The following is a 27,420-nucleotide window of genomic DNA, read 5'->3' as shown; positions in this document are numbered from 1 at the left end:
TGGGAAACTGGTCAGAGTTGAGGGAAAGATGGATGATGCTAAATACAGGGATATTCTTGAGCAAAACCTGTACCACTCTGTGCAAGATTTGAGGCTAGGACGGAGGTTCATCTTCCAGCAGGACAATGACTCCAAACACACTGCTAATGCAACACTTCTGAGTGGTTTAGGGGAAACATGTAAATGTGTTGGAATGGCCTAGTCAAAGCCCAGACCTCAATCCAATAGAAAATCTGTGGTCAGACTTAAAGATTGCTGTTCACAAGCGCAAACCATCCAACTTGAAGGAGCTGGAGCAGTTTTGCAAGGAGAAATGGGCAAAAATCCCAGTGGTAAAATGTGGCAAGCTCATAGAGACTTGTCCAAAGCGACGTGGAGCTGTGATTGCCGAAAAAGGTAGCCCTACAAAGTATTTGCTTGGGGGGGGGATTGATTTTCTGTTATTTTGTCATTTGTTTGCTTCACAATAAAAAAACAAATACGTTGTGGGCATGTTCTGTAAATTAAATGATGCAAATCCTCAAACAATCTGTATTTAATTCCAGGTTGCGAGGCAACAAAACATGTAAAATGCCAGGGGGGGTGTGAATACTTTTGCAAGGCACTGTAACTTATATTACACAGTCTTCAGTTTTACTAAAATTAGCTGATGCAAAAATGAATACACCACACAACAGAAACTACTACATATACTGTACTTTGTTTTGACCTCCATGATTTGGAAGTACAGCATCAAGTCTTTTAGGCATGAAATGAACAAGTTGGTGACATATTGCAACATCTATCTTTTTCCATTCTTCAAGACTGACCTTTTTTGGTGCCTGGATGCTGGATGGAGAGTGATGCCTACTTTGTTTCTTCAGAATTCCCCATAGGTGTTGGATTGGGTTCAGATCATGAGACATACAATACTTTGCCACTGAATCTCTTTCAGCCTGTTGTTCAGAAATGCAGCAGTGGCCTTAAAGGTGTTTTTTGGATCATTGTCATGTTGGGAAAAGTGCACGATAACCAAGGGCACGGAGCGATGGAAGCATCTTCTCTTTCAATAAAGAGCAGTACATCTGTGAATTCATGATACCATCAATGAAATGCAGCTCCCCGACACCAACAGCACTTATGCAACCGAACAGAAGGAAACTGCCACCACCATGTTTCACTGTAGTCACCATGCATTTTTTTTTACTACTTATCTTTGCAACGCCATACAGTTTTGAAGCCATCAGTTCCAAAAACATTTATCTTGGTCTCATCACTCCAGAGTACAGAGTCCCAGTAGTCTTCTTTTTCAGAATGGGCCCTGGCAAATTCTAGGTGGGCTTTAGGAGAAGCTTCCTTCATGGATGACACCCATGCAATACCATTCCTCTGCAGTGTACGCCGTATTGTATCACAGGCGACAATCGCCCCAGTTTGGCTTTCTTCTTTAGCGAACTGCAGTGTACTTGCATGGTGATTTTCCTCAACCCTTCTCATCAGAACATGCTTTTGTTGAGGTGTAAACTTCCGTGGACTGCCTGGACATCTCTGTAAGATGGTTGATAAATGATATGGTTTTTGGTAAATCCAACAGAAAATTGAACATAAAAATGTCCAACATTCACCCGTGCTATAATTAGTCCATCACGTATTCAGACATGGAGTAATTAATGTCTAAGGGAAGCACCAAGTTAGGCGATAGCCAGTAGGGAGGGTAGATGTGGCCAATAACACTAAAAAGTGAACTGTCACCGCACCGCGTGGATCCCTCTCCCCATGGTAGAGCACTCCCCAAGGAATGGTGACAACAGGCATTTATTCCAATCCACTTAAGGGTAACACTCCTCCACTGCTTATAATAGCGCAAACCCAATGAACACTGACAGGAAATGGCTCCAATATGTTATTACAGGGATGGATCGCATCCAGCTGCACTGCTTGGACTCATGCACAAAGGTTCATCAGCAACCAAAGAAAAGAGGGGACAACTCCTAGCGTGATACTGTACATCTTATTGAATATAAAACACCCCCCTCCCTTTCTTAAATGCACTTGCAAGGATAAAAAACATAGCATGTTAGAAATCAATACACAGAAGCACAGCAGAGCGCTCAGTGGCTTCCTCTCACCAGTCCATCCAGCAGTACCTTTGAGCGGAGGGAGCCTGCGATTGCTTGTATGTGGTCACGCCCTGTCAAATTAAACATGTATGGCCAGCCTCTAGTAAAGCCCTTTTAATAATCAGCTGTCTGCTGGGACACCTGTTCCTGTTTAATTAAACTCACCTGTAGTTGAATTATTAATTAGGATTTTGTGGTCTAAAATTTTAGCTTTGCTCCTAAGACTTTAATTGGGGTATACAGTAATCCCCCCTCCATCGCGGGGGTTACGTTCCGGACCCACCCGCGAAAAGTGAAAATCCGCGAAATAGAAAGACCCTATTTAAATACACCCTAGGCATGTTTTGTTAACTTTTTAATAGCATTTAAAGGTCTTTAAACAAACGTTTAAACAATAAAAACACATAAAAGATAGAGAGAGAGCAAGAGCATTGTAAAAACACAAAACTATTGTGCTAACAGTACAGTACTGTATACTGTACAGTAGTAAAAAAATACTGTACAACTGTACTGTACTGTACAGTATAGAGAGAGAGCAAGAGCATTGTAAAAACACAACTACTGTACTGTATTGTGCTAACAGTACAGTACTGTACAGTAGTAAAAAAAAGAGTACTGTACAGTACTGTATAGAGAGCAAGAGCATTGTAAAAACACAAAACTATTGTGCTAAAAGTACAGTACTGTATAATGTACAGTAGTAAATAAAAGAGTACTGTACAGTATTTGTACAGTACTGTACTGTACTCAGCAGAAAAGAAGATGACGATAAGCAGCAAATAAGAGCAGCTACTGTCCTTTTGAAGGCGCAGGTTCAGCAGGCGCTTCTTTTGGTGTAGGTGGGTTGTCTTCTTGCTGCTCCATGACCTCCACTTCTACATCAGAGGTGCCTGTGGAGGTACTTGGGATGGATGTGGCCTTCTTCTGTTTTGTGAAGAACATAGTTATAGGCAGTTGCTGGGCGTGTTTCTTCTTTTGGGCGAGGAGGTTCTTGTACACCTGAATGGCTCCATCAATGCTGTTTTGGAACTGCAGTGAACGAACCATGTCAGGATCCCAATCAGCTAACATCTGTTTCAGGTCATTGGCCGTACGCATGACCCTGCCAAGGCGCTCAATTGACAAGCCTTCCTCTTCATCCTCCCCCTCATGTTCCTCCATTTCCTCCTCACTCGCTGACTTGGTGAGTTCTGTCAGATCCTCATCGGTTAGTGGAGCTGAATGGGTTTCAATTAGGTCATTGACATCGTCCTGGGTCATATCCTGAAAACCTTCACCTCCTAGCAACTTCGCCAGCCTAATTGATTTGTCCACAGCTGAATGATGAACTTCGTCAGGAGAGAACCCTTCATATTCATGAATAATTTCTGGCCAAAGCTTCTTCCAACAGGCATGCAGGGTCTCCTTCTTCATCTCCTTGAGGGCCTTTTGTATGTTCTCCAGACAAGTTGCAATGGTGTAATTACGCCAGTAGTTCTTCAAATTGAAATTATCATCATTGTTCATGGATTCAACAAGATGATTCAAGGAGTTGCGAGTGTACAGCGCCTTGAATGCTCGTATCACACCCTGGTCCATAGGCTGAATTAAAGACGTGGTGTTGGGTGGAAGGAACTCAACTTGCACTCCTTCGTACGATAGATCCATGGCATGGCCTCCTGCATTATCCATCAGCAGAAGCACTTTAAAATCAAGGCCAAGTTCGGCAAGGTAGACCTTGACGGCTGGGATGAAACAATTATGGAACCACTCAGTTGTGAGGCGTTTAGTCATCCAAGCCTTAGGGTTATGCATCCAATAGACTGGTAGCTGGTTCTTGTTTTTATGCTTCAATGCTCTGGGGTTCTTGGCCTTGTAGATCAGGGCTGGCTTGATCATAAACCCAGCAGCATTTCCACACATAACCAAGGTTACTCTGTCCTTATAAGCCTTGAATCCAGGGGCTCGGGCTTCCTCCTTCATGATGTAAGTCCGTTTGGGCATTCTCTTCCAGAACAAGCCGGTCTCATCCATATTAAAGACTTGCTCTGGTTTGTACCCACCCTCCTCGATGAAACTCTTGAAGGTCTCATTGGTGTACCTTTCAGCAGCTTCTTTGTCGGCAGATGCAGCTTCACCTTGCAATGAAACACTCTTCAACTGATAGCGTTTCTGGAAGCGGTCAAACCACCCCTTGCTGGCAGAAAAGTCTCCTGATGAAGATGTACCTGTACTAGAAGTAGAAGGCTGATCAGGATTGTCGTTGTCTGACTGTTCGGCTGCGGCAGAGCCTTCTTCAGAGCCTCCTTCATTGGCAAAAGTGTCGTACAGCTTCTTTGCCTGTGTCCTGATGATGTTACCATCCAATGTGATGCTTTTTTTTCTGCAATCTTGGATCCAAATGGCCAATGCAGTTTCCATCCTAACAATGGTTTTATTGCGGGAAGAAACAACTCTTTTTGCAGCTTGGTTTATGGACAGTGCAGCAGTTGCCCTGATATTCTTGTCATCCTTTTTGATGTATCGAATCGTTGATTCATTCATACCATAATGGCGGGCTACAGCAGCATAACTCTGTCCTTCCTTTATCATATCAAGAAGTTTCACCTTCTCCTGAATTGTAAGGAACTTCCTCTTCTGTTTTGGCTCGCCAGAAGCCTTAGCCTTAGATGATGGGCGTTTGGGTGGCATTCTTGCGGGCATTCTTGCTTGTAGTTGGCAAAGGAGCACGGAGCACATCTGCACATGCTCCGAATCGCGTTACCGCCCCCTCTAACGTCACCGCGCTCGGTGCGGTCCACGAGCGAGGCATGCGTTCCACCACAGCCTCGCTCTGATTCTCTCATTCACCGCTACATAACCGCGAAATGGCGAAATATTACCGCGATATCCGAATTAATGGGTCCTAATTAGAATAGCGCGAATTACCGGGACCGCGATATCTGAATTAATGGGTCCTAATTAAAATAGCGCGAATTACCGGGACCGCAAAAACTGAACCGCGATGGAGCGGGGGATTACTGTATTCATTTTTGCAACATGGTCTAGAATGGAAGAAAAATACTTTGTGCAAATTAACAAATCTTGGTTGCAATCAATGACCTGCATTTGTGGGAGTATTTTGTAGTATAGTGTCCCATAGAAAATGTTGATTCTGAAAGGAAAGTAAAGGTTTTCTGACACATCTGTTGGGGTGTACTCATTTATGCTGCACACTTTATGCTTTTAGTGGTCCGACAGTGGGCCAAGACCCCTGTGCCACCAGGAGAACACGTTCAAGGTTTCCACTTGATAACCCCTCACAGTTCAGTATTCAAAGGGAGGCGTCCATTCTGCTTATGAAGACCCTCCCAACACCATAGTTATGGAATCCTTCCTTCACACTCAGGTTATCATCTGTCATGAGAATTATCCATATCGGGCTGGGGAGCAGTCTTGAACACCTTCTCGTTATAGTGGATTTGGTCATTGGAGGAGACTCGTTTTCCAATCGACATTCTGGAACTTGGGGCTTTTTAGTTTTCCCCTTCAGCACTGCACTCTATTGTGAAGACACCTGAGAAGAATACAGTCAGACAATGCCATTGCTTGCGTCAATCATTAGGGAGGCACCAGAAGTCCCAGATCTAAGGGAAGCAGACTTGATGTTCTCTCTAGATTTTATGTTGTGGCCCTGACTGCTGTCCACATCCAAGGTGTGAAAACTTTGCAAGTGGACCAGCATCTGGATTCAGGTCAATAGGCTTGCCATCCAGGGGTCTTTGAAGCAGTTTTCCACAGGTGGGGGGACATAACATGGATCTTCTGCTGTCCAAATTCAGCAACAAACTTTACCGGTTTTGTCACCAGGGGGTGTCCCTGCAGCCGTTTCTATTTGTCTACTCAGCAGATCGCTGAAAATAACCTAGTCATAATGATTCAGATTCATGAGTCCAAAGTCCTATATTTCTGTATTGCAGAATTTTTTAAAAGGATCAACGTGGGATGTGTGCATGTATTGCAGAGATGTTTTTTTTTTTTTTTTTTTTTTTCTTATTTTCTTTGCAGACATTTAGGAATATTAGGGTTATGCAAATGTATGCAGCTTTGAGATCCTGAAATGTTAACATATCTCTATGTAAATGTTCTATGTAAATTTTGTTTACCCCTTCCTGCCCGGCCTGTAACAAAATGGGCGGAACTTTCATTGATCCGAGTGGATGTCCTATGCCGTCCTCCCGGATTGCGTCTCGCACGTGGCTGCAGGGCCATGTTGCGGCGTGATCTGTCGCTAACTGTGTCCATCGGACAGCTGCTGGTAATATGTAACCACTGTGACCAATCACAGCAGATCACATGACATTTGTAAACAATGCATGACTTCCTTTCATGCCATTAATTGTGTACAATTGTTTTGCCAGCTGTGATTGGTCACAGTGATCACATAATACAGACAGGGCCAATCACAGCCCATCTGTACTATGTGATTAAGTGTGGCCAATCACAGGTAATCGCAACAAAACTTCAGTAAAATGCTTGCTTATAGCAATGACATTTATTGCTATAAGCAATCGTGAAAAGAAAAAACCTCTCGATCTCTCGATCTCTCGATCTCTATCTCTCTCGATCTCGATCTCTCTCTCTCGATCTCTCTCGATCTCGATCTCTCTCTCGATCTCTCTCTCGATCTCTCTCGATCTCTCTCTCTCGATCTCTCTCGATCTCGATCTCTCGATCTCTCTCGATCTCTCGATCTCTCGATCTCTCTCTCTCTCTCTCTCTCTCGATCTCTCTCTCTCTCTCTCTCGATCTCTCTCTCGATCTCGATCTCTCTCTCGATCTCGATCTCTCTCGATCTCGATCTCTCTCGATCTCGATCTCTCTCTCTCTCTCTCTCTCTCTCTCTCTCTCTCGACCTCACTCTCTCTCTCTCTCTCGACCTCACACTCTCTCGATCGCTTTGGTGACCATAAAAAAAATGGGATTTTTGACTTGCCGTAAAATCAGTTTCTCTGATATTCATTGACAGACACCGCTCCTGATCATCTTAACCATTGGGTTATACTCCCCCCCCCCCCCCCCCTACAAGAGTAGGACCCTAGGAGGAGAAAGTCTGGCTACGCCTATGATCATTCCCAGGGGTTATACTGCCTCTCTCTGCTATAGGTACTCAGTTTGCTTACAAGCAGTTTCAGAAGAATTATAACTCCACATAGGGGTGGGTTCTGAGTCCGTCAATGAACATCAGAGAAATGGATTTTACGGTAAGTCAGCATTGGGTTATGCTGCCCGCTACAGGAGTAGGACACTAGGCAGGAGAAAACTTTACCACGCCTATGGGCAGTCCCTGAAAGCGTACACCCACTCACTCTGATACAGGATTCAGTTTTTCCGCCTAGTTTAGGAGTAGGACCTTGTTTCTGGCTGGGACTTCGGTCTTGGCTTTGTTTTTTTTTTTTTTTTTATTTTAAAATGGAACGTTTTTTAAAATTTTTTATTTTTTTAACTGGGTATGTTCCTGAGAGAACTGCGATCAACAGCCGGACTGGGTTTCTGACTGGATATCTTAGATCCTTAAGGTCTCCCAGTCTGGCCAGCGAGCGTGTGCAGGTTATAGCCCCGCGATAGACCCCCAATGGACGGTGCTGGCCCGTGAATGAAAACACCTCGCTGGGACGCACATGACCTGGTTTAGCCTGAGCCGCAGCGTGCCCCTTGGCCGTCTGCACCCCCACCCCGAGTGGAGAGGTAGTCTGTCCGGAGTGGGGCTTGGGGGGAGCGAAGGTCTCTTCATCCGCCTCACGTGGCTGGATCGGGCCGGAAATTTAGTCCGCGGCTTTCTGTGTACCTGACAAAGCTGGCCGAGTGCCTGACCAAGCTGACCGAACGGTACTACCGAAGAATGGGTGTCTCACGCGCCCGGATTGGGCCAAAAATTGAGGTCGCGGCTTGCAGCCTACTCGCAGCTAACAGAGCTGGCTGTCCGAGCGACTGGACAGGCTGTCTTAGCTGCTGATCAAGCCAACAGAGCTGACAGACTCGCGACTGGATCGGGCCCCAAATTAAGGCCGCCGCTTACTCGCGGTTGGCTGTCTGAGCAGCTGAACATTCTGTTTGAGCTGCTGACCGGAGGATAGAGCGGCAGTTGGGTGTCCGCCCTCTCCCCCCCCCCCTCCCCCTCGGGGGTGGACATATGGACTGCCTTATGCCCCCCTTGAACCAGGGGGAGCCGTAGGGGCATTGTGTGGGGGTTCTCTGCCTGTGCGTCTTGGCTGCAGCTCCCCTCTTCCCCTTTTCTAGGGGGCTATATGTCCTTTTAGGTCTAATAGGTGGTCTTTTTGAGAACCTTTAGCCGGGGTCACCGCCAAATCCGACACCTGGCCTTTAATAGTACCCAAGGCCGACCGCTGCTCAACCCCTCTTTTGGAAGCCAATATCCTAGCCACTGAAAAAGGAGCGTGGATGCAACTTAATCGATTCACACCATTAGATGTACGATTTCCACGTACGATGATAAAGCTTCCTGGAGGTAGATGTTCTAGCCTTCAACAGTGTAGGAATCACTCAGTCAGAAAGACCCCTATCCTGCAGTACCTTGCAAACCAGTGACTGTAAAGGAGGATGGAACATCAGCCCTTGAGACAGCAGAACTTCCCTGGGAGGAATTCTCCAAGGAACATCAGCAACCAACCTTACCAGATCTGCTTACCAAGACTGGCGAGGCCAGTCTGGGGCCACCAGAATGACTGGAATCCCTTCCACCTCTATTCTGCGCAGAAGCCTCGGCAGAAGTTCCAGCAGGGGAAACGCATAGATTAGCCAATACTGACCTCAAGGTGCCAGCAGTGTGTCTGTGGCGTCGGCCAGAGGATCCAGAGACCTGGCTACAAACCTCTGTACCTTCTTGTTGAATCGAGAGGCCAACAGGTCTACATTGGGTGTCCCCCACCGGACACACGGCAGCTGAAACACCTCAGAGTGTAGGGACCATTCCCCCTGATCCAACACCTGACGACTCCGGTAATCCGCCTGCCAGTTTCCCACTCTGTGGATATGCACGGCGGAGAGGGCTGGAACAAACTTTTCTGCCCATTTTAGGATCTCGGCCACCTCCCAGGCCGCCAGAACACACTTGGTGACCCCTTGGTGATTGACGTAAGCCACGGCCGTGGCATTGTCTGATTGATTGAATCCGAACTGGACAACCCTGTAGACTATTTCTCCAGTGACTCAAGCAAAGCTTTATCGCTCTGAGCTCCAGAATACAGACTCTTCCAGACTGCCGATCAGTATCTTATTGACCGATGGGCTTATGCTGCTCTCCATAGGAGTAGGACACTAGGCGGAAAAAAAATTGACCTTGCCTATAGGGCAGTCCCAGGGGGTTTACTCCCACTTTCTGCTTTAGGTCTTCAGTTTTTTTTTTTCCTGCCTAGTCAGGAGTAAGGGCCTAGTTCCTTGCTGGGATCTCTGGTCCTAGCACTTTTTCCTTTTTTTAACAGAATTTTTTTCTTTTATTTTCTGTTCTTGTGAACTACATACAAATGCTGGACTTGATGGACTGGATATCCTAGATCCTTAGGGTCTTCCCAGTCTGGCCAGCAAGCTCCAACCAACTTTAGTTCCGCGCTAGGTTGGCCGTGACATTGTCTCAATGGATGGGAGCTGGCCGGCGAGTTAAACGTCTCACGAGGATGCGTAGCCCTGGTCACGACCTGAGTCGCAGCGTACCTCTGGCCCGCAGCACCCCCATTCCAAGATTGTGCGGTGGACTGCCTGGAGTGGTGCCTGCTCGGTTTCAAGGTGTGGTGAGTAGTGTCCCCCCTCTCCTTTGGGAAATTATAGGGGTGGTCGCGGGCCCCTCCCTCGGGTTGGTAGGCCCCCTGCTCCTAATATACTCACCTACTCTCCTTAGTCCTCCCCCGGGTGGCCAAACAATCCTTCAGTGTGGGTTATGTGGTGATGGGCTGGAGGGGGGTTGGAGCGCATCGCCGGAGGCTCACATTGGTAGTTTTCTGAGAAAAAATGTCCCGGTGGGGGTTCCTGTTAGGGGCCCCCCTGGCTGGCCACATGTACCCGAGGGGCCATGGGTCCCGGGAGTCTCGCATGTGCCGCCATTTTCTTGTGGGTGGCTGCTTTGTAGCTTGACAGCCAGGTTTGTGTAATCCTTCGGCCATGTTTATGTAGCCCATCGGCCATGATGCTGTAGTTTCCCTTTAGTCAATGCGGCGGTTTGCCTCTAGTGACGGTGCCTGCGCTTCCTTTTCCTTTAGGATTGCCGCACGGTGTGCTGCTTGGCATTCTGTGTCCCTCTGGAGTCTGTGGTGGTGAATCCCTGCGGGGGTGCAGTCTTCTTCTTTCTGCTATAGCAGCGCTTGGTGCGCTGGGACCTGTGGTGCCACTGCTGTAGCGTTGGGGTGTGTTTTAAAGAGATTTTTTATCAGAATTTGCTTGCGGTCCCCGTGTTAACCATGGAGTCCATGGAACATGTCACCACCTGACCCACTCTCGGAAGCTGCGGGACACTCTGGGTCTCAGTCTGCCCTGGCGGCCATGATGGCGGTCCTGCAGTCACTGCAGTGTCCAAAGTTGATATGGCCCTTCAAAAGAGGCCTAGCAAAAAGCACCCCCCACCTTCACATGTATCCTGTGCCTCCTCAGATTCTGAGGTTGATTTGGCTGCTTTGGGCTACTGGGTCTGCGTCCATGCACCTTGAGTGCTCTGTCAGTGAGGATGAGTCCTCTTCCACTACAACCACGCATGAAAAGGTGCTTGTGGGAGGCACTGATTGTATGCTGCGGTGCGTGAAACCTTAAAATTAGAGGACACCACAAGTGCTGCGTCTGCGCATTTTGGTACACTCAGACTATCCAAGGTGACTAAGGCTCCATGTACACGGGACGTTAGAAAAAACGTCCTGCAAAGCTATTTCTGACGCCAGGAAAAAGCAGCTGTTAGATGTGCTTTCAGTAGCTTTTTCCATTTGCGTTATTGCACGTTTGGCCACGTTGCTTTTAGCAGCGTTTTTTCTGCCTCCATTCAAAATCAATGGTTCCCTATGGGAGCCTATTGATTTGAATGGAAGTCGCACCACAAGTCGGATCCGACTTGCGGCGCGACTTGCACTGTGAGAATCTTGAGGGGGAACTCCACGCCAAAAATGGGAAAAAAACTGCGTGGGGATCCCCCCCAGGTTCCAAACCAGGCCCTTCGGGTCCGGTATGGAACCGGAGACATCACCGGAGACATCGTCTGAGGACCACCGGAGGAAGAAGAAGAAGAGAAGAGCCGAGGGCAGAAGAGCGGACAGCAGAAGACCAGGAGAGGGAGAAGACCAGAGCAGAGAAGAACAGATGAAGATGTTTAATAAACTTTCCAAAACGTCTCCTGTCGTTATTGCCATACACTGCCTTTTATGTGGTGAATGAGTAGGGGTACAGTGTACCCCATACCCATTCACATAGGGAGGGGGTCCGGGATCTGGGGGGCCCCCTTGTTAAAGGGGGCTTCCAGATTCTGATGAGCCCCCTGCCCGCAGACCCCCACAACCACCGGCCAGGGTTGTGGGGATAAGGCCCTTGTCCTCATCAACATGGGGGCAAGGTGCTTTGAGGTGGGGGGGGTGCAGAGCTCCCCCTTCCCCAAAGCACCAACACCCCCCCCCCCCCATGTTGAGGGCATGTGGCCTGGTGTGGTCCAGGGGGGGTGGGGCTGCTCGCTCGTCCCCTCCCCCTCCCCTTTCCTGGCCTGCCGGGCTGCATGCTCGGATAAGGGTTTGGTATGGATTTTGGGGGGGACCCCATGCGTTTTTTTCGGCGTGGGGCTACCCTCAAATTCCATACCGGACCCGAAGGGTCTGGTTTGGAACCTGCGGGGGACCCCCACGCAGTTCTTTTCCCATTTTTGGCGTGGAGTTCCCCCTCAAGACTCTCACAGTGCAAGTCGTGCCGCAAGTCGGATCCGACTTGCGGTGCGACTTCCATTCAAATCAATAGGCTCCCATAGGGAACCATTGATTTTAAATGGAAGAAAAAAAACGTATTACGTGGCTGAACGTAGGTTCATCACGTTTAGTCGCGTTCGGCCACGTTTCTGCGTTTGAAACGCCGGGAAACACACGTTCGAACACAAATTGCGTTCTAAAAAAAAGTCCCTGAACGCAACTGCCTGCAAATGACTGTAAACGACCATGTGTACATGGACAGATAAGATAACATGGAGCTGCGTTCAGGGGCTTATGAAAAAAACGCCCAACTGCTCCTAAAGGGCCATTTCCAGCGTCCCGTGTACATGGAGCCTAAGGTGTTACGCTTTCCTGCCTATATCGACAATGTTGTTGCAAGTCAGTGGGGTTCCCCGAAAGGCATGGTTGGGATACCTAAGCGTTTCGTTAGGCAGTATCCTTTTGAGGAGTCCCTTTTGAAAAAACTGAAAATGGTGGTGGATTCTTAGCTTTCTAGATTGAGTAAAGCAACACTGCTACCGGTAGAGGACTCCCCATCCTTTAAAGACCCGGTGGACAGGAGCTGAGTCTTTGGTCTGATACCTTTTTTTTTACCGTGGCAGGTTCAATTTTGAGGCCGGTGTTTGCCATAACCTTGGTCTCCCAGACCTTAAGGGAATGGGCAAAGCTTCTGCGCCAGGATTTGTATATCCTCCTGAGCAGGCAGATCAGTTGGTACAGGGGTTACAGTATATCTGTTGCCTCTCTTGATGTGGCCCCTTTGGCCTGCAGTGTCTGTGACAGCTGTGATTTGGCTGATATAATGGTCTGAGGACCAGGCTTCTAAAAAGGTGCGGACTGATCTCCCTTTTGTAGGAGACCGCCTGTTCGCAGCTACTATGGAAGAGATCATTAAAGGTCTTATGGGAGGTAAGAGTACTCTGCTTCCACAGGTCGCCAGGAGCCTTGTCGTTAACGTGGTCCTTTCCTCTCGGCCCACAAATGGCCAGACAAGGGATCAAAATCCGCCTGTAATTTTGCGGGTGGTTCCGTGAGACCCTGGTCTGATAAGCCAAAAGCGGGTTCTGCTGGTCCCGCAGACATGTCCTCTTCTGCCTGAAGGGGCTCCCTTACCCATGCCAGGGGTAGGGGGGACATCTTCATTTTTTCCAGACCCGTTGACCTCTTTCATTCAAGACAAATGGGTCCTTTACAAGAGGTCAGGTTAGGTCAGGTTACAAGATCGAGTTTCAGTCCTAGCCTCAGGCAAGTCTTTTCTTCCAACTTGTGTCTGTCCCTGGATCCCCTGAAGGGCCTTTTCAAAGCGGAACAGGTCTACTCTCGCAAGGGGTAATTGTACCAGTTCCATAGTCGGAACATTTTCAGGAGTTCTATTCAAACCGGTTTACTGTTTCCAGGAAGGAAGGCAAGGTCCGTCAAATCTTGGATTCCAAGTCCCTGAACCACTTTGTGCGGGAAATTTGGATGAAGTCCATTCGCACAATAGCGGCACCCCTTGCTTCATCAAGGGGATTTTTTGGCCTCTATCAATCTCAAGGAAGCTTATCCCAATATCTCAGGCACCAGCGTTTTCTTTGCTTTGCCATGGGCGAAGAGCATTATCAATTCTTGGTGTTATCCTTTGGTCTCGCCTCAGCTCCTCGGGTATTCACAAAAGTGTTGACCTTGCTCAGACAGAGGGGAATCCGTGGTACTGGGGTACTTGGACGATCTCCTTCTGCGAGCAGGGTCTTTGGTCTTACAAGATGATTTGGACATCACTGTGCGAACAATGCAAGAGTTTGGCTGAAAACTGAGTTTTCAGTAATCGGCTCTGACATCGTCCAACAGACTGGATTACCTAGGCCTGAATCTGGATTCAGTCTCAGCCCCGGTGTTTCTTCTGGAGACAAAACTACAGAAGTTGCAGGATGCAATTCGGCTCCTGTTTTTATCCAACTGTCCATCTCTCAGGACTTGCATGCAAGTGCTGGGCTTGATGGTCTCCGCGTGTTTGACCCCCTATAATAAGGGGTCCACAGCTTCTGGTAAGCGCATACATATTTCGGGTGTTCTGGTGGAGGTGTATAGTGCCATACAACAAGCTTATCCATTGGTTTTTAACATCCGGATACCTGCTGCTAATTTATGGACTGTTTTTTGGACACTTTTGATTGATTGTGCAATTTATAATTCACTATCACTATATATTTTTTGCACAGAATTTTGTTGATTTTTACACTTTATCGATTAACACAGTGGTTTTAGTTTAGCGCAATCTTATATTTAGCAATAAGTATATATGTTTTGTCCTTTTCTCACGTTTGTGTTCTGATTGCTGCTTCTAATCTGGGATCACTCCCCCACTGTTTTTTTTTTTTTGCTTTGTTCAGTTTGGAGACCAGAGGGTCCACCACTGGTGGAAAAATCCGCTTTTTAAGAAGGGACTCCTCATAGGGGTACCACATGGCAAATTGCTTAGGGACCACAAGGGGACGTTTTGGATTTTCTTACTCTTTAGCGTCAATTCTGTCAAAATAGGCGGGGAAAGGAAACCCTTTTGCTGCTTTGGATGGCTTCTGAGTGCCAAAGGGAACCAACGCCTTAGTTGCAGCTTTAGCTGCGTCCTCCGTTTTTTAAGGTCTCGCGCACAGATACAATCAGTGCATCCACCAGTGCCTTTTCGTGCGCGGTTGCAGAAGTGGCAGAATCAACCTCCCTATCTGAGAACTCAGAACGCGTGGTCGCAGACCCAGCATGGTCTCCCACGTCCGCGGCGACAGGAGACAGATAAGGCAGGGGATGCTTTTTGATGGCCGTCGCCCAAAAACCACCTCCACCCGGGACATAAAGGACTCCAGGACCGCCGCCAGTGCATTGATGAATGGTTGGGACCTGGAGGGCCCTGCAGGTCCAGAGTGGGGATCAGGTGGGGAAATGACTCCATGAGTCAATAGGAGATCCCACAAGAAAAGGTGTAAAAACACTGCTAAGGGACACCCCCACAGCTCCGGCAGCACCACTCGGTCACCAGTAACAGAGCACCTAATCGATCCTCAGCAGAAAGAGAGAGAACCCAACCAGACTCAACACCCAGCAGAAACAAGCAGAAACAAGCACCTGCAGCCACCAGGATAATATGCACTCCACATGCGGCGATCAGGAAGTGAAAAGATCCAGGAGTCAGCACCAGGGGATGAGGAGGGGCTCCCACCGCCAAAATCACCGCCCACAAGGCTCCACTGTCATGGCCGCAGCTATTTTCACTGGCCAACCACTGCAAAATGGCTGCCGGACTACACAAACATGGCCGCCGTGCATTGAGAAAACAGTCTACAGCAAAATGGTCTTATCTAATGTTCTATTCGTGGGGGTTGGCTGTTTGGAGCTTCCTTGGATGACACCAAGGACATCACAGGGGGAAAGAGTACTTTTTCTTCCTCAGGCTACCAGGGGTAAAGAGCTCCGTCGCATGCAGGGACCCTTCTTTTTGGCTCACAAGCGACCTTTTTCATTCCTCAGGGTCTCAAGACGAGATCCAAGTCCTTTCGGGCCTCTGCTCGGGGTTCCAAAAAGTCTTGGCCGGGCAGACCTGCGGACAAAAATCCCTCCACATGAAGGGGCGCCCTCTTCTGTATGTGGGGTGGGGGGATGTCTTTGCTGCTTTCCAGGTCCGTGGACCTCCCTGATACAGGACAAGTGGGTACACAAAGTCATTTGCTTCGACTACAAGATATGGTTTCGATCAGATCCTCTGGAAAGGTTCTTCCCTTCCAACCTGCACTTATCCCCGATCACTTACAGCAGGGGTGGGGAACCTTTTTTTCTGCCAAGGGGCCATTTGGGTATTTATAAAATCATTTGGGGGCCATACAAAATTATCAACTTAAAAATGTGCCTGTTGTATTTGGTCAAATATTTAAATTAACTCACCCCTAATGTGATGGCTGCAACTGCTTCTTTGGTGAGGTGTGTGATGTTAGCTGGTATTGATGATGTTGCTACTTGCAACTGGTTTTCCAGGTTTGCATCAGTCAGTCTGGAGCGCAGTCGACTTTGTGGTGGTTGGTAAGTTTTGAAAAGAACTTCTGGCTTCTACTGTGCTGTGGGTACAGCTGGCTCAGGCTGGCACTGCTGGCTTGTACTGTGCTGTGGGTACTGCTGGCTTTTACTGTGCTGCTGGTACTGCTGACTCACGCTGGTACTGCTGTGAGTACTGCTGGCTCTGGTTGGTACTGCTGGCTCTGGCTGGTACTGCCAGTTCTGGCTGGTACTGCTGTGAGTACTGCTGGCTCTGGCTGGTACTGCCAGTTCTGGCTGGTACTGCTGTGTGTGCTGCTGGTGGGAAATGCTGACTAGTAGCGGTGCTGCGCTGGAGGAACAGGCAATGTTTCCTGTATTGATCACAGGCAGAGTGCATTTGATATCACTCCACCTGTGACTCACTCAGACTGTCAGAACGGAGCCGAACTATACAGGAAGCATCGGCTCCATTTCTTACAGATCAGCTGAGAGACACACTCAGCTGCACGGGGGGGGGGGCCGGACCAAATGATTTTGAGGGCCACATACGGCCCCTAGGCCGTAGGTTCCCCACCCCTGGCTTAAAGGATCTCTATGGGGCGGTGCAAGATTTGTTACTTCAAGGGGTGATTGTTCTGGTTCCAAAGTCGGAACGTTTTTAAGGTTTTTACTCAAACCTGTTTACAGTTCCCAGGAAGGAGGGCAAGGTAAGGGGGCACAAGAGGTTGGATTCTGAATCTTTAGAAGTCTGCCCTGGTTCCGTCCACAAGCCTAGTCTATCTGGGTCTGAGACTTGTCCTCAGCCAGAGTGTTTTTTCCTTCGGGAGAAACTTCAAAAGTTGCAGGAGGCAATTCGGCTTTTGCTGACCAGCAGATGGTTGTCTCTTCGGACTTGCATGCCTTTGTCCGGGTGGGGAGGCATCCTCTGCACAGATTGTACTCAGGGGGTCTGGTCTCAGGAATAGTCCAGACTACCGATCAATGCTTCGAGCAATCAGTCTTGGGATCATTGGACAATTCGTTTCCAGGGGTGTCCGGTGCAGATTCAATCGGACAAGGCCACGGCCGTGGCATAGGTCAATAACCAAGGGGGCACAAGAAGTATCCTGGTGGCTCAGCAAGTAGCTGGCATTCTAAGGTGGGCAGAAATATTTTTTCCAGCCATTTTTGCTGTGCACATTCCAGGGGTGGAAAATTGGCAAGCGGACTATCTCAGTGTACAGGCGTTAGACCAGGGAGAATGGTCTCTTTATCCGGAGGTGTTTAATCAGTTTTGTCTCTGGTGGGGTACTCCCGAGGTGGATCTGCTGTCCTCTCGCCTCAACAGGAAAGTTCAGAGGTTTGTGGCACTGTCTCGTGATCCTCTAGCTAACCCTACAGACGCTTTAGTGGCTCCTTGTAGTCAGTATCGTCTGATTTATGCCTTTCCTCCTCTCCAGCTTCTGCCAAGACAACTACGCAGGATTGAGGCAGATTAAATTCCGGTCATCCTAGTGGCTCCAAACTAGCTTTGCCAGTCTTGGTACGCGGATCTGGTACGACTGGTCGCCGATGCTCCTTGGGGACTCGCTCTCAGGGAAGATCTGCTGTCCCAAGGTCCAATCTTCCATCCTGCTTTACAGTCGCTAGCTTTGATGGCTTGGCTGTTGAAAGCCAGGTGCTGAAGACAGAGGGTTGTGTGGCTCGGTGATTCCTACGTTGTTAAAAGCTAGAAAATCTACTTCTAGGAATGTTTACCATCATACGTGGAAGACTTAAATTTCATGGTGTGAATCCCTCTGGGTTCACCCTCATTCCTTTTCAGTGGTTTGGATCTTGGCTTTCCTTCAACAGGTGGTTGAGCAGTGCCTGGCCTTGAGTACCATCAAGGGCCAGGTCTCGGCTTTGGCGGTTTTCTTTTAACGCCCGTTGACCATACATTCCTTGGTGAGTACATTTCTCCAGGGCGTGAAACACTTGGTTCCTCCAGTGTGGTCTCCATTGCCGCCATGGGACCTCAATTTGGTGTCAGTTCACCAGAAGCCTCCCTTTGAAAATATTCGGGGGATTCCTCTGCTTACATTGTGTCAGAAGGTGGCCTTTTTGGTGGCCATTACTTTGGCGTGCAGGGTGTCTGAACTGGCAGCATTGTCTTGTCGTTAAACTTACCTGGTGGTTCACAGGGATAAGGTGGTTCTGCGTCCATTGTTCCGAAGGTCATCTTTGATTTTCATCTGAATGAAGACATTGTGTTGCCCTCCCTGTGTCCCAAGCCTAAGCATCCTAGGGAAGTTGCCATGCACTCCCTGAATGTGGTTCAGGCAAGAAGTGTATATCTGGTAGCTATGGAGTCTTTTAGGAAATCAGACTCCCTATTTGTCCTCATGGATGGACCTTGCAAGGGGCTGGCTGCTTCTTCTGCAAACATTTCCAGATAGATCAAACTGTGGTTCAGGCTTATTCTGTTAAGGGTCAGGATCCTCCTTTCCCTATCAAGGCACACTATTTGGGCGCTTAGTGCCTCCTGGGCCTTCCGTCATCAGGCGTCAGTGATGCAGGTTTGCAGGCGGCTACCTTGTCTTCTGTACACACATTCACAAAGTTTTATAAAGTGGATGTGTTGGCATCTGCGGATGCTTCCTTTGGCCGCAATGTTTTGCAGGCTGCTGTTTAGAGGACTTTTCCTCCTTTTTGAGGTTGTTGTGTTTTGTTTTTTTTTTAGGTGAGCTCTATGTTGGCTATGTTTAGCCTTGGGGAAGTTCATTTCTTTGCTATTCCCACCCCTCATGTTTGACACTGCTTTGGGACATCCCTACAGTCAAGAAGATGAAGGGCTGTGTCCATCAATGAACAAAAGCGAAAATGGGATTCTTGTCTTACCGTAAAATCTTTTTCTCTGATGTTCATTGACGGATACAGCACCCACCCCTCTATGGGGTTGGGTTTTTTCCTTCTGACGCTGCTTAACAGGGTTCCAATAGAGCCCTCTTCTATGTTAATATTTGAGCCTGACCACGGTATGTTCCCAATAGGGGTGGCAGGCTCCCTCCATGTAGAGAATCTTTGTTTGAATTACTGTTATCCTTTTGTACGATGTAAAGAACATGTATACCTGTCAGAACCTCGCTACGTACTTTTTCTGTTTGAAGTTTGATAAAAAAACTATTGTTTAAAAAAAAAAAAAATACCACCAAAAAAAAAGCTAATTGTGTAAACAAAATGATAAAAAATGTAGTTTGAGTACAGTGTTGCATGACCGTGCAAGTGTCATTCAAAGCGCGACAACGCTGAAAGCTGGGCAGGAAGGAGGGTAAAAGTGCCTGGTATTGAAATAGTTAATGAAAATAAAAATATTTTATTTTTTAGTACTTGAAACAGACCCTACTAGCGCTGTCTTTTATTATCACATAGCTAGGCATATACTTCTTTGTCAAAGGCTGCATAAGTTAAGCCGGCCATACATTGATTGCAATTTGGCCAGTTCAGCAAGGTGGGCAAATTTTGATCCATGAATGGGGACTGCCTGGTTGTACAGAAGTCGGTATACCCATCGGCTTTTGTACAACCAGCCTGTTGGAAAATGTATACACTATCAGTTTAAAAGAAAATCAACATCCATTTTCACCTCTGTGCTACAGCATTGTTTTGATAGTGCAACTGTCTCAGATAAACTGTAGATAGGATTTTTTAGAAGGCTGAATCAACCTTTTATATTAGAATGTTGTAATGGTCTGCAGTGTAGCACTGGAAGAGAGCAGTGGCACAGGAGGGTAGATCAAAATGATGACCTAATCAGTTTTGTTATGTTTCTTCATTTTGCACTTGTCAGAGTGGGGGGTGGGTTGATATCCAAGCCTTTTTCGCTACTGTTGCACAACTGCTTGGTTAGGATGTCTGGATCGAAAGACTGAACAGATATACAAATCTTTTGGCTGATGAGATGGACAAATGTGTGTATCTTTACAGTTTTTTCATCCAGGCATCCATGCCAGACAGTTGTAATATTGTCTAAATAAAGGGGACGTGCCCTGCAGCTGTTTGGGGATGGCTGCATTGTGATACAGCTCTGGCACACAGTGGCTCTCTGGGGCTCACCACCGGGGTGTAGACCGTGCTCATCTCCATGATCTCACCCCATCTATATTAATATTGTCTAAACAAAACAAATTTAATTAATGTATCCACTGAGACGTATGAGCTAATGTTTTAGAGCAGTGCAATAAAATGTGATCATTTTGTCATTTTCTAGTTTTTCACAAATCCAATCAACCAGCCTAATTTAACCACTTCAGCTCTGCCTGCCGCAGTTTTACTGTGGCAGGCAGCCGCTGCTGTGCTGGGCAAAGCCCCGCTGATGATCTGATTGGGTTCAGTACCGATCAGTCATTAGGTCCAGGCCAATGATTTTTGGCCTGGACCTGTTGATTGGTCCTGCCCAATCAGAGGCTGACCTGTGCCTGTGTAATGTAAACACAGGCACAGAAATTACCCGCTCTCTCCTCCCAAGATCCTTTTTGGTTTAATCGAGAGAAGAGGGAGGATCAAAACTGTGAGTACTGCACACAGCACACTTGCACACACCTAGCTATGCACACTTAACCCCCGATCACCCCCTGTCACATCACACACTGTATACAGTATATAGCTGTTTCCTATATTCCTCTATTAGTGTGACTTGGTTTAGCGCTTGCGGCCATTTCTTTTAGGGTTAGGATACCCGCCACCACCCCATAAAGATTTAACCCCCTGATCACCCCCAGTTAACCCCTTCCCCCCTGTCACATTACACACTATATACAGGTAATATAGTGGTTTTCTGTATATCTGTAATAGTGTGATTGTGACTTCAGTTAGCGCTAGCGAATACGTTTCTGTCCCAAGTAGGTTTAGGGTCCCCACCACCCCCCAATAAAGATTTAACCCCTACACCCCCTGTCACATTGCAAACTATTGACAGTATATAGCATTTGCCTATATTTCTCTATTAGTGTGACTTGGTTTAGCGCTTGCGACCGTTCCTTTTAGGCTTAGGATACCCGCCACCCCACCCATAAAGATTTAACCCCCTGATCTCCCCCCCCCCCGATCACCCCCAGTTAACCCATTCGTTGCCCTGTCAGTGTCACTTTTATAGTGTACAGTTTTTTTTTTTTTTTTTTTCTGATCACTATTATTAGTGTCACAGGTGACATTAGTTAGCATCAGTCTAGGACATCGCAGATCCCTGGCGCATAGCTAGAAATATTAGTTAACCCCTTGATTACCACATACATACACACATACACCTCCATTACTAGTATAGTGTTTGAACAGATCAATATCTGATCTGATCAGAACTATACTAGCGTCCGCATAGTTTAGGGTTCCCAAAACGCGGTGTTTGCTCAATCAGTACTGATTCCTGCCAGCACCTGCGTTTAGCCCCTCCGCCCAACCCACCCCACCCAGGAAAGTGCAGAAATCAATAGATTACTGTCGCTTCCAAAAAACACAACACACAAAACCGCTGTGTTAGCAGAGTCAGGCCTGATCTCTGCTAGCATTAGCAGTTTTTTTGGTAGCGGTTGAAATAGTCCTTGACAACCAGGGGCTTTTTTACCTGTTAGTCACACTACTGTACCGGTAAATTTAGTTGCTAAAATGTCCAAACGGTGGTACAGTAGTGCAGAGGCCTACAGTATACTGACCATGTCAATTGAGAGCGATAGGGAAGCCTCACTGGCAGAATCGGGGTCAGTATACGAACCTGAAGAGAGCAGTGGCTCCCTGACAGCTCAGACGACGGATGGGTCCCTGTTAAGATCAGCCGTACCCAACCCCATTCTGGAGTTGCTGAGGTGCAGGAATTGCAGGGTGCTCGTATGGAGCAGATTGTCGGTATTAGTGCCGCTCACCCTTCTAGTGAACTGGCAAGCCCCATGGCCTAGAACTACCAGCACTGCAGTATCACTTGGTGACGTGGCGAGTCTCATAAGTGCAGTTGAAGCTGGTGCGGTGGCTAGCACAAGTAGTGGCCCGCAGCCACCGCAAATTGGAAGACAAGCCCGTAGAGCCCATAGTGCCCTCCCTGATGCGCTGGCATATCCTAATTGGCAGCCCACTGATACTACAGCGCCCGTACTTCCCCCATTCACTGCCCAACCTGGAATTCACGTGGGAACAGCCAGTTTTACTCCCCTGAATTTTTTTGAGCTGTTTTTCACGGAAGATCTTTTCAGATCTGTTGTGGACCAAAGCAATTTATATGCTGGTCAATTAATTGCCGCCAACCCAAATTCGCCACTTCCCAGACAATTCGGCTGGAATTCTATAACAGTTTCCGAGTTTAAAACCTTTCTGGGCCTTTCCCTGAACATGGGCATAACCAAAAAGAGTGAGTTGCGGTTATATTGGTCCACTAATCCAATTCACCATATGCACGTGTTGTCGGCTTCCATGTCCAGGGAGAAATGCGTGCAAATTCTGCGGTTTATGCACTTCAACGTCAATGAAATCTGTCGTCCTTGGGGAGACCCTGAATATGACCGGCTCCACAAAATTCGGCCCCTCGTAAACCAGTTCAATCAGCGGTCTGCAGCCTTGTAACCCCCAACAAGTTGTCTGCGTTGAGTCCCTGATTAAGTTTACTGGCCACCTTGCTACGAAACAGTATCTTCCCCAGCAACCGTGCCAGATACGGGGTCAAGCTGTATAAGCTGTGTGACAGGGCCACAGGCTATACAGTTAGTTTTTGGGTTTACAAGGGAAAAGATAGCACTGTGGAGCCCCCCAACTGCCCAGACTACATAGGGAGCAGCGGCAAGATAGTTTGGGACTTGGGGTCACCCTTATTCGGAAAGGGGTACCATTTGTACGTGGACAATTTTTATACAAGCGTGCCACTTTTTAGTCCCTTGCTTGAATTGCAAATTGGCGCATGTGGCACCGTGCGACCTTATCGCCGGGGCTTCCCCCAAAGGCTTGTAAATTCCCGTTTTAGTCGGGGGGAGAGAGCCTGCTTGAAAACGGACAAATTGCTGGCAGTGAAGTGGAAGGATACACGGAATGTTTTCGTTCTGTCTTCCCTTCACGCAGACACGACGGTCCAAATTCCTATGGCAACTGGCGTTTTGGAGAAACCCCTCTGTGTCCACGAATATAACCTTAATATGGGAGGGGTGGACCTCAATGACCAGCTTTTGGGGCTGTACTTAATTGCCCGTAAAGCCAGACCCTGGTACAAAAAAGTGTCTGTTTTATATATTCCAATTGGCTATGCTGAACACCTTTGTGCTATACAAAGCGTCAGGACAAACTGGATCCTTCCTAGAATTCCAGGAAGAGATCATCGGAGACTACCTGTATACAGGAGGTGCTCCTGCCCAACTTCCCCTACCCGATGCAGTGAGCCGGCTGCACGAGAGGCATTTTCCACATGTCCTCCCGCGTACCCCTACCCAAAGACACCCCAAAAGAAGATGTCGTGTCTGTAGCAGGTGCGGATGTAGGCGTGACACCCGTTTTTTATTGTCCCTTCTGTCCTGACCAACCTGGTCTCTGCATCGGGGAATGTTTCCAACGCTACCACACTAGTTGAGTATTAGCATAGTGTACAGCACAACACAGTTTAGGGCACACTAACACAGGGTCTCGAAAGATGTTCTATGGCTATCGACATTTTGAGAGACCCTGACCTTGAAAGTTGCAGTTAAAAAAAAAAAAAGTGTAAATAAAAAAAAAAAAATTACAAAAAAAATATAAAAGTTACAAAGAAATTACAAAAAAAAATATAAAATAAAAAAGCCAAAAATAGTTGTCGTTTGAGTTATTTTTCTGTTCTTCTACTCTTCCTACTGTACTTTTTACTGTTCTTTATTGTTTTTCATTCTATTGTTAACCAGTTTGCCTTGCAGGTACACTCATCAGCTGCCACACTGATTTTATATATTCTGACACAAACAGCGCTTGCTCTCAGCATATATGGAAATCTCTGATGGCAGCGCTGTAGGAGGTGATTTCACCACCGCAGTTAAAAAACCATTAGGTATACATGGAATTTTGTCATTTATACCCATCATTAGGAAGTGGGTTTGGATGTTTGGGCGGCTAATGGTGGGTATACTACACAATTTTCTTGCGGAGATTTCTATTAGGTTCTCTTTTTTTGTTCAGCCCACAGGCTGCATGTAAAAAAAAAAAAAAAAAAAAACTACACTATATGCAAAACAAGAACCAGCAATGTACTGGTACGTTGCTGGACTTTGAGTGGTTATACCAGGATGATGCCTGCAGATTTAGATTTACTTGGTATTGTTTTTTACAGCCAGTGGTCGGCTTGCATGTAAAAGCGATCCAAGCAGATAATTAGCCTCTAGACTGCTTTTACAAGATAGGTAGTAAGGAGTGAAATAAACAATTTACGCCCTTGGAAAGCCTGAAGGTGGTGATTGGTTTTTGGGGTCCTGTACGTGCCTAGACTGCCAAAAAGTCTTACACATGGGGTATCCGCATACTCAGGTTTTTTTTAGTCATTTTTCAAACACCTGTGACAAAAAATTAACTATTCAATGAGCTCAACATGCCTCTCAGGACATTCCTTAGGATGTCTACTTTCCAAAAAGTGGTAATTTGGGGGGGGGGGGGGGGGGGTTGTACTGCCCTGCCATTTTAGCACTTCATGAAATGAGATAGGCAGTCAGAAAGTTGCATAAATTCCAGTATTTACACCATAGTTTGTGGACACTATAACTTTTGAGCAAACCAATAAAAATACGCTCATTGAGATTTTTTTTTTGTCGCAAAAAATAAAAATCGCACAGGTGATCAAATACCACCAAAAGAAAGCTCTGTTTGTGGGAAAAAAAGGATGCAAATTTCGTTTGGGTACAGCATCGCATGACCGCGCAATTGTTAAAATCACATAGCGCCAAGTTGAAAAAAGGGGCCTGGTCATTGAGCAGCCAAATCCTCCGGGGCTAAAGTGGCTAAATTGTTCTGATTGGTTGGTGTTGGTTTGAACATTGTGCCGCTCGCCCTTATCAATAAGCCTGTAAACAGAAGGATATGATTAGGATTTAAGAAATCTGAAATCTCAAAAAAAGGTTAGCTACAGTTAGCTACAGCGAAATGATTAAGGTTTAATTCTCTAAACTGCTTTAAAAATTGATTGTGGTTGCTGTAGACAGCATGTCAGCTCCCCCTTGCATTGACTTTGAGAACGTTCTAATTTGCCACTACATCTATTTTGTCTTTTCAGACACATGAAGCCACAAAACTGTTTGCTTCTCTGCCAGTGAAAGGTAGTTCTTCAATGGATGATACTGAAACTAGGAAACTTGTCGAAGAATGCAAGAAACTTCAATCTGAGATTATAAAACTGTCAGATGAAAATCAGCTGCTGAAAGTGAGAAAATGATCCAACCTTTTTGTCTTACTGTTCTATACTGTTAATGTGGTATTTAGTTTGGCTGTTTTATGAACACATTTTTTGTTTGTCATATTAGCATGCAAACAGACTGAGAAACTTCCAAAGAGTGCTAAAATCATTATTATATTGGTCAGGGTTCTCCATTGCTTGCAAGGTGAGCTACTGTAACCAATGCCAATATAACATAAAAATATAGTCAATAAATTACTACCATGTCTGTTCTTGGAGCTGTAATATATTAATTGTACAGGACAGAGGCTGTGTAGTCACAGACATGGATTATATGCCAACACCTTCAGGTGACTGGACACTGGCAAAAAGCTTTGCTAGGATTGCTCCCCAGTGCATGCCTATTTAACCCCATCTACTCCAGTTTTTTGTTTGTGTCTGTAGCTGATGGATCTTCCCTTCTGGAGAAGTTTGTACGTCAGTTCCTTTAGTCAATTGACACTTCTGTCAAGATCCAGCTGCCTATTGCCTCAGGGCACCCTAGTAGTTTCCAGATATGTTCTCCATGATGTACATCTGTGGAATATCTGGACCCTGTATCAGCAGGGCCGACCTGTAATGTTCACATTGTTTGCATCCTGCATACGGTGCTTACCTTGGGAAGTAGTGCAGCTGCAGGGTACTATACAAGTCCTACAGCACCCAAATCCTGAATTCCTTTTCGGCGGCATGCCCACTATGATGGGTGAAGTATGGTGTCCTTAAGGAGTCTGCAGCATGATAATGGTAAGATAGGATTTCCCTGTAATTGTAACCATGTCTTGTTTTCATGAGGGGTGTTATTTTACGTGTTAGCCCCTCTGTAAATGTCTGTACTACATTATTGGAAGGTAACATTTACCTTTTTTTAAATTTGGTGGTTTTTCTTTTACATGCAACATTGCGGTTTGAGTGATGACGTAATTGCTGAAAATGCTAGAAGAAAGTTTGCTCTGCGCTACCTGCTTCTCAAGAGATGCAGCACATTTATCAGCACCTTGGTTATTGCATTTCTCTTCTCTCCCTCTAATAGCACTCCGGCTATAGATGGCACCAAGGAAAAGGAGCAGAACGCTGAAAGTGATGGCTGTTCCCCTGAACTGAAGCAGGTGCACAACAAAGTGCCTACCTGCGTAGGGCACATTTTACTGCAACTGTCTTTTTTTTTTTTTTTAAATAGGTGAAACTCTCTGCCCTCCTAGAGCCTTTGATCTCCAAGGCCCAAAAGCACCCTTCTGCCTCTCCACCACCTGAATCCTTTTGAGAGTGTGACACCAATCCTCCTAACCCATTTAAAGGAAGATATTGAGGAGGGTGAGGTAGATGCAGAAGATGATCCTTTCTCCTTCTGCGGTTTTTGAGAGACAAGCTAAAACCTCCCCGCTGTGTCTATGTATTTTGGTAGCGGGGAGACTTCCCTGCTGTTAGAATATGCTGATTGAGCAGATTGTTTCCAACAGGCTGGTTGAACAGAATTTGATCAGTAGATCGACTTCTGTTCAACCACAGTGGCCATACATGGATTCAAATTTGTCTGGTTCAGCATGGATTTAATTTCTATCCATATATGGCCAGCCTAATACTTCACGTCCCTATGCTTTGTACAGTTAGCGCACTATTTGATACAACGCATACTTGCCTTTTGTCTAACAGCCTCAGAATCTCCTCAGCCAATTCAAGCTCCTATGGGTACTTGGGAAGTATAAAAAGACCTTTCCTCTGTGCACACAATGGTAATTGTCCTTACAGGAGGATTGCCCAAGTCCTGACAAGGTATTTATTCCTCCAAAACTCTTTCCTGAGTTATGTCCCATGGAAACAGAATTTATTAAAAATAAAAAGTCTCTTCTGGTAGTGGATCATGTCATCTTGGTTCTCAACAAGTATCTAACTGTTCAGTCGACAGGCATTTCGAAACCTTATTGAAAACATCTTTTGCTTACCCTGGCCTGGCAACTGGACATTGCTGCCATATCTACTTGTCTGACTGTGGCTATCTAAACAGGACAAATTAATAGATAAC

The 27,420-nt window shown here is 46.7% G+C and overlaps 1 protein-coding gene across 1 annotated transcript in view; it reads left to right on the top strand.

The window, feature by feature from the left end:
* VAPA (VAMP associated protein A) overlaps positions 1-27,420 on the top strand; it is a 132,644-nt gene that overhangs the window by 99,061 nt on the left and 6,163 nt on the right. Inside the window, exon 5 of the mRNA XM_082257360.1 lies at positions 25,239-25,385. Coding sequence (XP_082113486.1) covers positions 25,239-25,385 — 147 coding nt within the window. The remainder of the gene's footprint in view (positions 1-25,238; positions 25,386-27,420) is intronic.

The sequence above is a fragment of the Pelophylax lessonae genome (genome assembly GCF_965119305.1).
Source record: "Pelophylax lessonae genome assembly, chromosome: 5".
Classification (NCBI taxonomy): domain Eukaryota; kingdom Metazoa; phylum Chordata; class Amphibia; order Anura; family Ranidae; genus Pelophylax; species Pelophylax lessonae.
Note: the sequence above shows the minus strand (reverse complement) of the source record. Positions and strands in the feature narration are given on the sequence as shown.